The following is a 13,735-nucleotide window of genomic DNA, read 5'->3' on the forward strand; positions in this document are numbered from 1 at the left end:
GGCAGAAGGACCGAAGTACACTGCTGAGGGGAGCAGCGGGCGGCAGGAGAGGTCTGTGCGCCATGTGGGACCCTCCTCCGGTGGCCGGGGAGCAGCCGGGGATCGAACCGGCACCGCAGAGGTCGCGGCAGCTTCGCAACCCAGCGCTCAACCGCTGCGCCACCAGGGAGGCCCTAAATTGGATATTTAAGGTGACACGACAATTGTTTTATCTTGGAGGAAGTTAAGGTTCTTACTAAAGACTAAGGTCACATATTATCTAATAAGTTGAAGTAATTGAGATACAATAGTAAAAGTTAAAAATAATTGTACGTTCCTGGAGCTTTGGGAATGACATGCACATTTAATTTGAAAGTGCAAGGAAAGTGTTTTGATGGACACACTTTCTGTAGATGTGTAAGGTTCTCTCTGTGTAAAGACATCAGAATCGACGTGAATCCTGTGTCAGTTTGATGGCGCATTAGATAGCTCTCCAAGTTTAAGGCCACTCTTTTTTACAAAGAATCCAACAGCACTGTGTGCTTTTCGTATTGTTCGTTTCTGATAAAGGTTTCAATCACTTTTTTTTCTTTTCCATTTGTGTTAGGCTTTTAAAAATTTCTTTTGTTTTGCTTTATGTTTTTACTCCCCACTGAGAATACCTCTTGAATATTGTATATGGTATACTTGAGTTCTGGCTTTGTAATTTTTTTTTATAAATTTGATTATTTCCTCAGTTGTGTACTTTTTTGAAGGCTGGAATTTTAGAATAATATGTAGACTTGTCTCTAGGTCTCTGGGGTTGTTTGAAGAATAAAACCTTTTCATGTGTTCAATAGATATTTAGATATGCTGTGTACTGGCCTCTGGGTGAGTGAGAAGGGTCCATTTTGAAGGCCATGCTTAGCAGATTTTAGATGTTCAACATTTACTCATGAGTAAATAAAATTGAATTTCCAGCTCATGTATAGTTGTGCCTAAAACACATTGTAAGGTTACCAAATAGGTGGAATGAGCAGGAAATCCTGATAACTTTTCCTAAAGTTATGCTAAAGACAAGTGAATAAAAAGTAGAACTGAGTCTATGTAAGGCCTAGGATGTGGTATTCATACCTGGTATTCACTCACAGCTTTTGCTGGAAATTTCTGGTGCTGGGTGCTGGTTTCAGGTGATTGGCAAAGTCCTAGGCAGCACCTGATTTAACCTAAATGATCTAATGCCTGTTTATTGTCTGCTTTCCCTGGATGACTTCTTTCAATTTCTTCTCTCAGTTATTGGTGTCACCCCAGCATGCTTATCCACTCGCCTGTGGAAGGGTGTCTTGGTTCCTTCCATTTTGGGGCAATCATGGATGCAGATACTGTGAACGTCCACGCAGAGGGTTTTGTGTGGACAGACATTTTTCAGTCAGGCGGGTGTCAGGGCCAAGCTGCATGGTTAACGCCGCACTCAGGTGTTCATCGTACCTGCTCCTCGGCGGCAAGGAAGGAGCCGCAAGTTCCTTTGCTTTGTGTCCCTTCTTTGACAGTGTCATGTTCCTGCTCTTTTCCTATTTCTGGAGGCTTGATTGGAATTTCTCCAGAGGAGTGTTAAAATTCAAATTGTTTTCAGCGAAATTTGAAATTATGATGGAACTTCTAAGAGTGGATTCTTAAAAATCTTTTTAATTTTAAAATTTATCCCCAATGGGTCCTACCCTGAGAACTTAATAGATCATCTGTCTAATAAGTTGAAGTAATTGAGATACAACAGTAAAAAGTTAAAAATAATCGTACATTCCTGGAGGCTTTGGGAATGACACGCACATTTAATTTGAAAGTGCAAGGAAAGTGTTTTGATGGACACACTTTCTGTAGATGTGTAAGGTTCTCTCTGTGTAAAGACATCAGCATCGACGTGAATGCTGACCACCGCTGAAACATGAAACACACTGAAACCTATTTGATTTTAAAAAAGATAAAAAATGAAGCAGAAAGGAGGCTTGGATTTTTTTTCAGCTTTATCTATGTATAATTACTGATGTATGGTATTGAGATGTTATAATACACTGTACATATTTAGCATGTGTGCAAGTTTTTCAAATTTGAGTTTTCACATATGGCCATCAGACAGCCCTATAATCAGAATGATGACCCAGCTATCACCCCCAGTTCCTCATTCCTCTCTGTGCGCCCCCTCCCCCTTCCAGGTAACAACTGATTGGTTACTTTTATCCCTGTAGATTAGTTTGTGTTTTCTAGAACTTTATATAATGTATATAATTTTAATGCAAATTCCTTAATGGAATCACACAATCTGTATTTTTTGGAGACGGATGTTTCTGGTTCCTTTCAGCATAATTATTTTGAGATTTGTCCATATTATTGGGTAGATCAGTGCTTCATTGCCTTTTTTTTTAACTTTTTTATTTTTAATTTTTAAAGTACTCCTGGCTTTGTGCCTTTTTTTTTTTTTTTTAAGATTTATTTATTTATTTATACAAGCACTGGGTACAGTCAGAAGCGCAGGAGGGTGAGAGAATTCACCAGAGCCAGAGCGGGGAGCAGAGCAGGCAGAAGGACCGAAGCACACTGCTGAGGGGAGCAGCGGGCGGCAGGAGAGGTCTGCGCGCCATGCGGGACCCTCCTCCAGTGGCCAGGGAGCAGCCGGGGATCGAACTGGCACTGCAGAGGCTGCGGGCAGCTTCTCAACCAGCGCTCAACCGCTGCACCACCGGGGAGGCCTGCCTTTTTTTCTTTTTACATTTTAAAAGGCCAAGTTTATTAGGAAAAGGAGACCAAGAGAATACCTGCTTAGTCACAGGTGGCAGGAGAGTTGCTAGTGCTTCATTTCTTTATTGCTGAGTAGTATTCCATTTTATGGTGGTATGTGTCAGGGTGTCATTTAATAAGATTAAAACTGAGCCCCCACCCCTTGCCCAGCAGGATGATTTGGGAAGTTTGAATAGATAAATGTTGCTATAGGAACCAGCCATAAGACTGATCACCTTGATCCTGGATGTGGAAGCAGGATCAGGACAAATTCTGTGTCAAAGGCCAACACCAAGACTGTCCCAACACTAACTGACCCAAACTGAGCCCTCAGTCATGAAGAGCCCTCCAAATTGGTAATAAAAGGGAGCCCCAAATCCTTCCTGTGCAGACCTCTTCTGTCTTGCCCGCTGCTTCTCTTAGCAGCGCATTTCAATAAATCCCTTTTCTGTTTTCTACTCTGTCTCTGGTGAATTCTTTTACACACACACACACCACACCACCCCCCGCTACACCCACCCCTCTTCTCCGGCCTCACTCCAGTCTTCTCCCACAACAGTATAGACAGAATTTTTCTCCTCTATAATTCATATGTCAAAGTCCTAACCTCCAACATAACTTTATTTAGAAATAGGGCTTTTAGGTGGAGATTAGGGTTAAATGAGATGGAAACAGTGGGTTCCTAATCCCATAAGGCTGGTGGCCTTGTAAGAAGAGTATCTCCTCTCCACGTGTGCATGCACCGAGGAAGGGCTGTGAGGACACAGCCAGAAGGTGGCCATCTGAAAGCCAGGAAGAGCACTCTTGCCAGAACTCCACCAAGCTGGCCTCCTCATCCGGCTCCCAGCCTCCAGAACTCTGAGAAAAGGGAATTCTGCTCTTAAGTCTCCCGAGCTCTGGTATTTTGTATGGCAGCCCAACCAGACTAAGGTGTGTGGCTCCATGGTTTGTTTTCTCATTCTTTTACAGGGCAACCCCGATGTGAAATGGGTTGGCCTGAGTGTGGGTCCTCACCCTCATGCTTAAAAAAAACTTATCATGAGACCCAACTGCAGACACACACAAACAGGTTAAAAAGGGTCTGTTTACAAAAAGGGGGAATGAAAAGAGGAATAATCCAGGAAGAGAGAGAGATTAGTGAATGCATTTTATCAGTTCTGCTGAGCTGGGACCCCAAGCGCTGAAGGCTGTTGAAAAACCAACTCCCCGAGGCCCACGTGTCTCTGGTTCCACACGAAGCTTGGCTGCTTAACTCCACCCTCAGTTCCCAGCAATCTTTGCTTTGGCGGTGATGATTTTCAGTCCTTGGTGCCTGGTATCTCTTTGGCCTGGGGTGGAGTCCATAAAACCTGAGTTTGTGGGGTTCATTCAGGACATCCTCTCCCCACAACAATTCCGCAACTGAGGGTCGTTTCCAGATTTTAACTGTCGCTGTAGAGCTGCTGTGGACATTGTTGTGCCTGTCTTGTGCAGATGGGCGCTTTCATTTTTAACTGGGTGAATATCTAACAGTGAACTCGCTGGGTTCTGTAGATTTTCCTTTTTAAGACACTTTGCAACTGTTTTCTTAGGTGCTTGTACCCTGTTGCATTAGCTGAAGTGGCATGTGAGGGTCCTGGTCTCCACATCAGTCTTGAGGCTTCAGCTCTGAATCGTCCTTGCAGAGCCAGGCCACCCAGACGTGTGGCAGAGGCTTGTTGCCTGCTGTAGCATGGCAGAGAGCCATTTTCCTCTGCAGCTCATACTCTTATATTCTCAAGTGAGAATTTTTTATGCTTATGGGGATTTACTTTCCATAAAAATTTAGAGTGACTCAATATTTTTACCCCTCGCATTTGTCCTTCTTTCATTGCTTTCCTGATTGTTTAACTTACATACCTCCTGGGGGAAATTTCTGGACTAAGACATTGAAAGGAGCCTGGGTTTTAAAGTCAGATACATCTGGATTTGAAAACGGGCATCACAGCTCAGCTGTGTGGCAAGTCATCTGACCTGGGCCTCAGTTTCCTCATCTGTTATTAAAAAGTGTGGTTGGGGAGGTTGATATTCCCCAGCTGGCATGATTATCGTGAGGCTCAAGTATAACACATTGAAAACATATTGAATATCTGTGAAACTGTTTTTACTTCCCAAGATGTGTTTGTAACTCTAAGTTCCATTGTCCATTTGACAGTGGTTGCCCCATTACAGTGAGTAAGAGAACTGCAGGTTTTTTTTTTTTTAAAGAGGCATGTATTTTTATTTATTTATGATTTATTTGTTTGTTTGTTTTGTTTATACATGCACTGGGTACAGTCAGAAGCGCAGGAGGGTGAGAGAATTCACCAGAGCCAGAGCGGGGAGCAGAGGCAGAAGGACGAAGTACACTGCTGAGGGGAGCAGCGGGCAGCAGGAGAGGTCTGCGCGCCATGTGGGACCCTCCTCTGGTGGCCAGGGAGCAGCCGGGGATCGAACTGGTGCTGCAGAGGCCGCAGGCAGCTTTGCAACCCAGCGCTCAACCGCTGCGCCACCGGGGAGGCCCAAGAACTGCAGTTTTAAGGGTGCTACCAATAACAGGGAGGCCACAGAGAATATGGCAAAAGAGTAACATTACCAGGCCTCAGGGGAACCTTGCATTTATTAATGTTCAGGTCTTTCCTTGGCCGTTAGCACTACTGGGAATTTTTTCCTATGCATATTTATTTGCTTTCACAAAAATGATTCGTGCCAGAGTGTGATTCCGTTACACGGTGCATTCGGGAATCCCCAGGTTAGTTGGGACTATTTGCAAGCAGAGGGACGGAAATACACCGTGGCTTTGGGAGGGATGTTTCTCAGGCTTTTGGGAGAAAATGCCTGGCTCTCCCAGCCTTAGGTTGCAGTGTCTGAGCGCTGTGGAAGCCTCTGTCCAGCTGGCCACGTTTCATTAAGTGTGCTTGGAGGCCTCCCTCCCAGGGAGCAGTGGGAAGTTATTCTTTGCCGGGCCAGATTGCTCATCTATGCGACTGGAGTTTGAAAGGTTGTTGGGGAAGAAGTTTGACTAGTCAGGGGTTGACATTAGCAAGGCCAGGTAGGCTGGAGCTGGAACTGAAAGGGAAATGGAGGTGCTGGGGGGCTGGAAAGTGTGGGTGTTGGTAGGCCCAGGATTGGTTTTGCCAGGTGGGGGTGTCTGGAGGCCTCTCCTCTGCCTGACCACGGGGTTCCAAATTTCCTGCAGCGTTTCTCCTTAGAGCAGGCTGGTTTTCTTGGCATCATTCAGTCTAGTTGCTAGGAAGCCGAATAAGGCAAATGCAACTTCCTTTTGACTTGCTCACATTGGACCATCTGCTTATTCCTTCTCATGGCCTTCAAACTTGGCTGGGATCGTCGAGAAGAGGGTCGAGCAGAGCATCTGTGCTCCTTATCCTTTTTGGAAGCAGAATGCTTTCTAGTAACTCTTTAACCCTCTCAGCCCAATTCATAATGGTTAATCTTATTTAGCCCCTTTTTTGTTTCCGCCAAGAATCTGGAACAGCCATTTTCTTCTTAGACTTTGCCCTTTATTTTTGTCTTAGATTTAGATCCACGTTATATGTTAACCACACAACTCGCACCTGAGGAGGATGGTGTCCGTGTGTGTCAAAATGCACTTGGCATGTAAACATAGCAGTAGTCTTAATCAAGGATGTTTATTTAGTACTCAGAATTGATGCACGTTTAGGAATTTTCTTTCATAAGCTCCATGGAATTAGTGTCAAATGCAGTGGTCCATGACCCCTGAACGTTTATGATGATGTTGGTGAAACATCTTGCAAAGAGAAAGTTAAAAAGAAACCTATTTTAAAAGCAAATTAAATACTTTATTTCATATGCCTACAATTGTCTTTCCAGATTGGTTTGCTTTGCAACAAGGTAACACTGGTCTACCTTATTGTATATGTTATAGGGGTGGTTTTTAAAAACAGGTAATTACCAAACACCTCCAATATTCCATGCTTATATTTAGGTTTAATTCAATTGGATGATTCAGATTCATGATGTTGAAGTCCCTTTCTGTCGGTGAGTTCGTAGCACTTTTTCTTGCAACAGAACCGTGCCTTTCGTTGTCAATTCTGCAAAGCAGTTGGGCAAAACACACTTCATAAAAATAGAAATAGGCACTATAAAATAGAGTGGATATGCTGGAAAAAAAATCCAGAAGTCTTGAGAAAAACCATTGTTAGACTTTTTAAAATGCAGTTTAACTGAAGAGTTAATCACCTTTGAGTGTACCAGAACTGTGGAAACTAATGTATGGACTACGGGAAATAATTTCTTCTTAAGTGTAATTTTGTCTTTGTTGGTTTTTTAGCAGTAAACCATATAAACCTTTTCTGCCGACTTCTTATTCTCCCCAAGAGGGCTACTTAAAGGAGGGTGAAGACATGCTAAGGTAAAATTTTATTGTTGTGGCTCAATTTGCTAAAAGCTTTAGTAGTAATTTAGATGTGTTCTTACTGTGCAGACTTATGTGTTTGTTAAAATTGATGTTATTAATATTTGCCTTCTGGGAAGTCCCTCAGGTCAGCTCAATCATATTAAGCCATTCTGCTTTAACTTTTACCTTTCCACCATCATTTGGACGCCAGTAACAATAGCAAACCCATAGACAGAAGGGGCACAGCTTCCAGGCCTTTCTTCCATGGGTTTTCAGCCAGCTCCCTGTGGGTTACCCACTTTGTGGGTTATCTGTAGCAGGACCTAGACTCCCTTCTTCCATACCACCACACTACCATCTAACCACTGGCATATGCTCAAAAAAAAAAACCAAATAAATTTTATTATAAGATTGTACTCCAGAGCCAAGTATAAATCTAAGTTACTTTCAAAAAGCTATTTTTAACACAAGGAATGGACAGATAGATATAAAAGTGTTTGAGGGGGCCTCCCTGGTGGCCTAGGGGTTAAGTCTCATGACTAGCTATGACCACTAGTGCTGTCACCACTAGCTACGACCCGAGTTCCATCGCTGGCCAGGGAGCTGACCCACATGGGACAGCAGACCTCTCCTGTCTTGCCCACTGCTCCCCTCAGCAGTGTATTTCAGTAGATCTGCCAATTCTGCTCCCCACTCTGTCTCTGGTGAATCCTCTTACACCACCACGGCCCCCCTGCTCCTTTGCACCTCTGGCCTATACACCTCAGTTCTTCAACACAAAAATAAATAGATGGAGCCAGAAGGGATTATCCTCAGTGAAATAAACCAGAAGGAAAAAGAAAAAATATTGGAAGATTTCACTTATAGGAGGAATATAGGGGAACCAAATAAGGGATCAGGAAAAAAAATAATAAATTAAAAAACCAAAATCAACAGACATAAATAAGACATTAATAATATAAATCAGACATTCTTCAGAATAGAGGGTGAGAGAGGGATCAAAACAGGGGAGGAAAGAGCACAAGGGACTATGGTGATGGTGCACTGGTGAACTGGTGGTGGGGACTACACCTGAGTGGAGAAAGCAATGTACAAAAATGAACAATGATGTAAAATATACATAAATAAATGGATTTTTAAAATGCCATGAAATTGTAAAAAATGTGCTGCTCGAACTTTTTCTCTGGGAGAGTACTGAAGGTGATGGGAAGAACACAATAAACTCAATGGGTTTTTTTTTTTTTTTTAAAGTGTTTGATAATAAAAAGCAAACATATTTTCAGAGCACATCAATTTTTTCCTTGTTTTTACTGGTAGATGGTTCTGGAACTTGCCTCCTTTACTTAAAAGTATGTCAGGGAGGATTCTTCACCCTCATTGTTCTTAACCAGTGTGCATGTAAACCAGTTTTGAAGGATATTTACTCTGTCTTTATTCAACAGCGGAGTAAATCAGCATGGCAGTTCAAGATTTTTTTGCCTTGGATCTACCTCTGTAGTTTTGGTAAATGCAGTTTTCCTTGAACTGTATTTGAATTGATTTTTATATGTATCAACCTTGACAGATCCTCTCTCTTGCTTGCATTAAAGATGAGATTTGTGTCAGATTAGATTAATAATTTAAAATTGAAAAATGCTTTTCCACAACTGCAGAAGCTCTTGGAAGTATAGGATTCTGGAGTGACTGTTAATGGAGGTTAGTTTCTCTCAGGTAACATTTTCTTAAAATGAGACTTAGAATTCTTGTGCTGTGAGGTGGTCTTCTGGAGAGGTTTTCTTAGTGTAAAAGAAGCCTGAAGACAGAGATGGAGAATAATGACTTACATCTATTGAGGGCCTGCTCTGCACTAGGCACTGTTCTATAGAAAGATTTTACCTGTATTAACTCATTTAATCCTCACAGCAACACAAAAGGTAGGTTTTCCCTAATAACTGTGGTGTAATAAGCTAAGCAATTCATTCAGACTTACCTAGTTAGTAAGCGACAGTGCTGAGATCCAAGCCCAGACCACTGCCTTTCCTGAATGACCAAGGTCCAGCTTCTGGGGTCCTCCTAGTGCCTTCTAATTGCTTAGCGAAGTGGTGGGAGGTAAAGTTTGAGGAAAAACCAGCAAGAGCATGATGGAGCAAGGGGCAGAGAAAGCAGGTAGTTTAAAGAGTGGCCTCAGGAGTCAGTGGCCAGTGTTGGGGCCGAGATAATAGTAAGAGAAAGCCTACCTGGGCGAGGAAGTTTCTTGTGAAGCTCAGGGTTCTCAGGGCAGAAGGGGAAGGAAGGGCTCAGATGCCTCTCCTCCATCAGGAGGTTAGATGTGGCCCAGAACCTGAAGGAAACTCGTGAGGGTTAAGCAGAGCTATAGGCTTTTACTGGCAGCTTGTTTAATAGCCCTGACTTGACTGGGTGTGTCCTGTGATCAATGCCCCAGGCAGTGTGATGCCCCTAGTGAGAAAAGAGTTGACAGATGCCTGCTGAGGTGGTTCTGTCCCTGGCAGGACACTCTTTGTGGACAGAAACACTGGTGTCTGGTGCTAGGGACTGCAATAAAAATGCCTGGTTTAGGGTACATGGTGCAACTCATTCCTTCTGTTCAAACATAGCAAAGAGAACTGCTTTAGATGGCTGATAATAGATCACCCAGCATCTGTACACTATTTTGCATGCCTTTAGCAAAGAAATTGGCTTGCTCAAAGGAGCTTAGGGAGCAGATCTTATGGATTCATTTTTTACCCATATCCAATAAAAACCTTCTGCAGTAGGGTCTCCCTGTTGGTGCAAGGGGTTAAGTCTCAGCACTATGAAACTATCTGCAGCACGAGTTTGACCCCCAGCCAGGGAGCTGACCCACATGGAGCAGCCGACCTGTCCTGTCTCACCCACTGCTTCCCTTAGCAGTATGTTTCAGTGGATCTGCCTTTTCTACTCCCCACTCTGTCTCTGGTGAATCCTCTCACCCTCCCCCCGCCCCCCTCACCTCTGGCCTACACCCCATCTCTTGTATGCATAAATAAATAAAATTAATCTTTTTTTAAAAAAGGCTTCAGGGCCTCTCCGGTGGCGCACTGGTTGAACGCTGGGCTGTGAAGCTGCCCGCAGCCTCCGCAGCACCAGTTTGATCCCCAGCTGCCGGTGAGGGTCCCACATGGCGCGCACACCTCTCCTGCCACACCCGCTGCTCCCCTCAGCAGTGTACTTCAGTCCTTCTGCCTGTTCTGTTCCCTGCTCTGGCTCTGGTGAATTCTCTTACCCTCCCGCGCTTCTGACTGTACCCAGTACTTGTATAAATAAATCATAAACAAATAAATAAATAAATAAATAAATAAATAAATAAATAAATAAAGCTGCTTTTAGTAGTGCTGGGGACCACGTGCCAGGGACTCTTCTAGGCTCTGGGGTTACTTTAGACAACATAACTGCTTTGGGCCACTGACACAAAGTTGGCCTTACTGACCTTTCAGAGAAGCTTTTGTACATTTGTTTAAAAGATGAACGTCTCTGGTAAGATTATCTTTTGTCCTGTAGAATAAATACCTTAAAGTATGTATTTTCCATTTGTCTATATCTGTCAGATATAGACAGAAATCAGTGGCTCCATAAAGTACTTTCCACCCTAACAGTCAAGATGAAATGAATGGAAAAGGGCAAAAAATTCCAGAAACTCCTAATATTATAAAATGAGAACAAACTGTTGAATACCATTTTACCTCTAAAGTAGACACTACCTTTGTTTAAGTGTCACAGTATTGCACTAGGTGAGCTAGTATTTATTTATTTTTGCTTTTGGAGGCACATTTAGAGGGAAACTATATTTGCACAAATGACTATTTTCATGCATTGGACAGTATTGAAGAATTATGGAAGAATGTGGCTGATTGTTCAAAAGGGGATGAAGACAACCACGAGCAAGACCAACACTCTCAGTTAGGTAAGAATCTTGGTGAGATCCTGCTTTATTTTTCTTGTCAATTTTTTTGTAGAGGTGCTGTCTTTCAAAAGAAATCCTGACAACCTCCAGTGATTACTTTTGGCCTTGCAAAAAGCATGAATGCATCAATATTTTCATCAAATATTTTCAATATTTTTATCAATATTTTCAGATGATGCTACCAGCAGCAGGGACACTCAGAAAGAGGGTCTTTTCCAGCACTTTTGTCAAGTGATTCAGAAAGAGCGTGATCGAGAGAGGTCTTCAGATTGCATTATTGTTTCCATGGACAAAGAGCAAAGGTAGATTTATTCGTTTCAAGGTGTCAAGTGAGAATGGACACAAACCAAGTATTCAAGTGTTGGCCTTGAATACCTACATCTCTGAGAGATGAGCTCTGGAAATGCTGTGTTACAACACTGTTCTCGGAATTACAAAGATTATGCTGTTGGGCTTACCAAACTGATAGTAGAAGCAACCTGTGAATGGATGATTTCTGATTTATTCAGCTTTTCTGTATTGCTTGAGTTTTCTATGATATTATAATTGCAGGGGAAAAAAACACTTATCAGTTTTATAATCAGAAAAAGAAAAGCTGCTTTTAGTGCTTGGGACCAAGTGCCAGGGACTGTTCTAGGCTCTGGGGTTACTTTAGACAACATAACTGATTTGGGCCACTGACACAAAGTTGGCCTTACTGACCTTTCAGAGAAGCTTCCGCACATTTGTTCACTGCCTTCTGAGTTCCTTAGCCTTTGTCTGTGCTATTTTTCCTTCAGCATGGGGGGTCTGTTCCCTCTTCTTGATCTGCCTAGCTCATTGTGCCACATAAGTTGCATCCAGTCAGCTGGGAGGTCTTCCCCGTTACTCCTGCTGTCATGATTGTCTCCATTTTGTCTTGGAAACTGCATAGTGTCCTGATCTTGTACACCATTGGCTGACTCTTGAGGGGGTAACCATGTCTCTTGAAATTATGTTGGGTTCCATAGTGCTTGGCAAAGAGACTGGCATGTAGACAAGTGGTTGGTTGGAGGCTTGCACGCTTATCCCAGCTGGGTTGAGTGACCTTGAAGACCCAGCCATGATGAGAACCGGAGACATGCACAAAACAGAGCACAGTATGAAGGCAACGTTGGTTTTCTTACTGTTTATGTGAAAATCTGCAATCTTAAAATGCCTCACATTTTGATTCTATAGTAGCTCCTTTACAAAAACCAACTTTATTTGCAGATAGCGTCTTTACTATAAGAATGGGTGAAAGCAGAATTATCGCTCCACCTCATTTGGAGGGTATTTGGGCTGGATGGCGGGTGCTAGCATACTGGAAGAAATGAGGTCAGTACTGCATGGGGTTGGGGGAAGAGGCCTATTCCTTTTATACTAGGAAATTATGGACTTTCCCTCTAATAATTGAAAGACAACCAGTTATGGCCTGGACTAATTTGATCATGTAGTCATTTAAGCCAGTTCTGAACTCAGGCAGTAAATGCTCAGCATCCAGAGCAGCTGTCTTTTCCCTCATCATTCAGCAGAGTGCATGATACCCTGCATCTTTCAGGGAAGCTACTGAGCCTGTGGCTAGAGGAGCTTTTGCAAAACCCACTGCAGGCGCCTCATTGGACTAGTAGCATCTCACGCTTCTTTAGAATTGTTGCTGATCCAGCGGCCATTCGCTTTCACCACCGTGATGTCCTTGCTGTGCTCCATCTCCAAAGTCAGGTAGTAACCCGAGCGCACCCCGCCTCGGGGAAAACAGTCCCTCAGATCCCCCCAGCTCTGCCTGTCTGTGGTTGTGGCCTCTCGCTGTGAGAGGGTCCTAGGCCCCTCCACCACACGCAGCCTACATCTGCTGCGGAGCCCGGGACCCAGGTCACGCTGCTTGGTCTGTTGTCACTTTGATGTCAGAAAGATTTGTAGTGATAAATTAGTTGACTAATTCATTCCTTTATACTCCAAAGCAGTAATTAATTTCTTGTCATGTCATCCAATGTGAATTATTTTTGTGATAATTTTGACTCACAGGCCGTCACTCTGTCAATAGGAACCATGTCATGTTTTTCTTGTTCTCTTCTGGAATTTATTTTCAGAAATAATTCCTACTCTCCTAAGTTGCCAGAAAAACATTTTTTCTGCCATGATATTAATTTTTAATTCATTTGAATATATGTTTAACATACACCTGTTAGGTAAAGGTAAAGGTCTGGGCTAAGGCACAAGGAGTAACATAAAGATAAAGAAGCCACAATTCCTATTTCTCCCACATGCAATCTAACAAGGTAATATGTGGGGGCCTCCCTGGTGGCACAGGGATTAAAGTCTCAGTGCTATCAAGCTATAGGCAGCCACTGCAGCATGAGGCATGAGTTCGATCCTCAGCCAGGGAGATACCCACATGGTGCAGCAAACCTCTCCTGTCTCGTCCGCTGCTCCCCTCAGTAGTGTATTTCAGTAGATCTGCCTGATCTGCTCCTCACCCTGTCTCTGGTGAATCCTCTCACCACCCCCTGCCCCCGCACCTCTGGCCTGTACCCCAGCTCTTGTATGCATAAATAAACAAATCTCAAAAAAAAAATTTAAAAACTTTCAGGGTCTTTACATTGAAATGACTTCATCAAATAACACTTTACATTTTGAAAACATGCTGAGAACATTCATGGTGTTTACCCAGTGAGTGGTGCCACATAGAAACACGACTTTGAAATACTCTGCTT

The 13,735-nt window shown here is 43.2% G+C and overlaps 1 protein-coding gene across 5 annotated transcripts in view; it reads left to right on the forward strand.

The window, feature by feature from the left end:
• Positions 1 to 13,735, forward strand: part of LOC119249163 (nuclear receptor coactivator 5-like) — a 54,324-nt gene that overhangs the window by 29,642 nt on the left and 10,947 nt on the right. For 3 of the 5 annotated variants that reach the window (XM_054697039.1, XM_054697042.1, XM_054697040.1), the window contains 3 exons: positions 7,040 to 7,120; positions 10,942 to 11,024; positions 11,197 to 11,326. In XM_054697039.1, the coding sequence (XP_054553014.1) occupies positions 7,040 to 7,120; positions 10,942 to 11,024; positions 11,197 to 11,326 (294 nt within the window). Of the gene's footprint in view, positions 1 to 7,039; positions 7,121 to 10,941; positions 11,025 to 11,196; positions 11,327 to 12,588; positions 12,744 to 13,735 lie in introns of those variants that run through there. The other 2 variants (XM_054697041.1, XM_054697043.1) reach the window with 2 other exon arrangements.

Source organism: Talpa occidentalis, unplaced genomic scaffold, assembly GCF_014898055.3.
Source record: "Talpa occidentalis isolate TD23 unplaced genomic scaffold, MPIMG_talOcc4v2.1 talOcc4.17, whole genome shotgun sequence".
Lineage (NCBI taxonomy): Eukaryota > Metazoa > Chordata > Mammalia > Eulipotyphla > Talpidae > Talpa > Talpa occidentalis.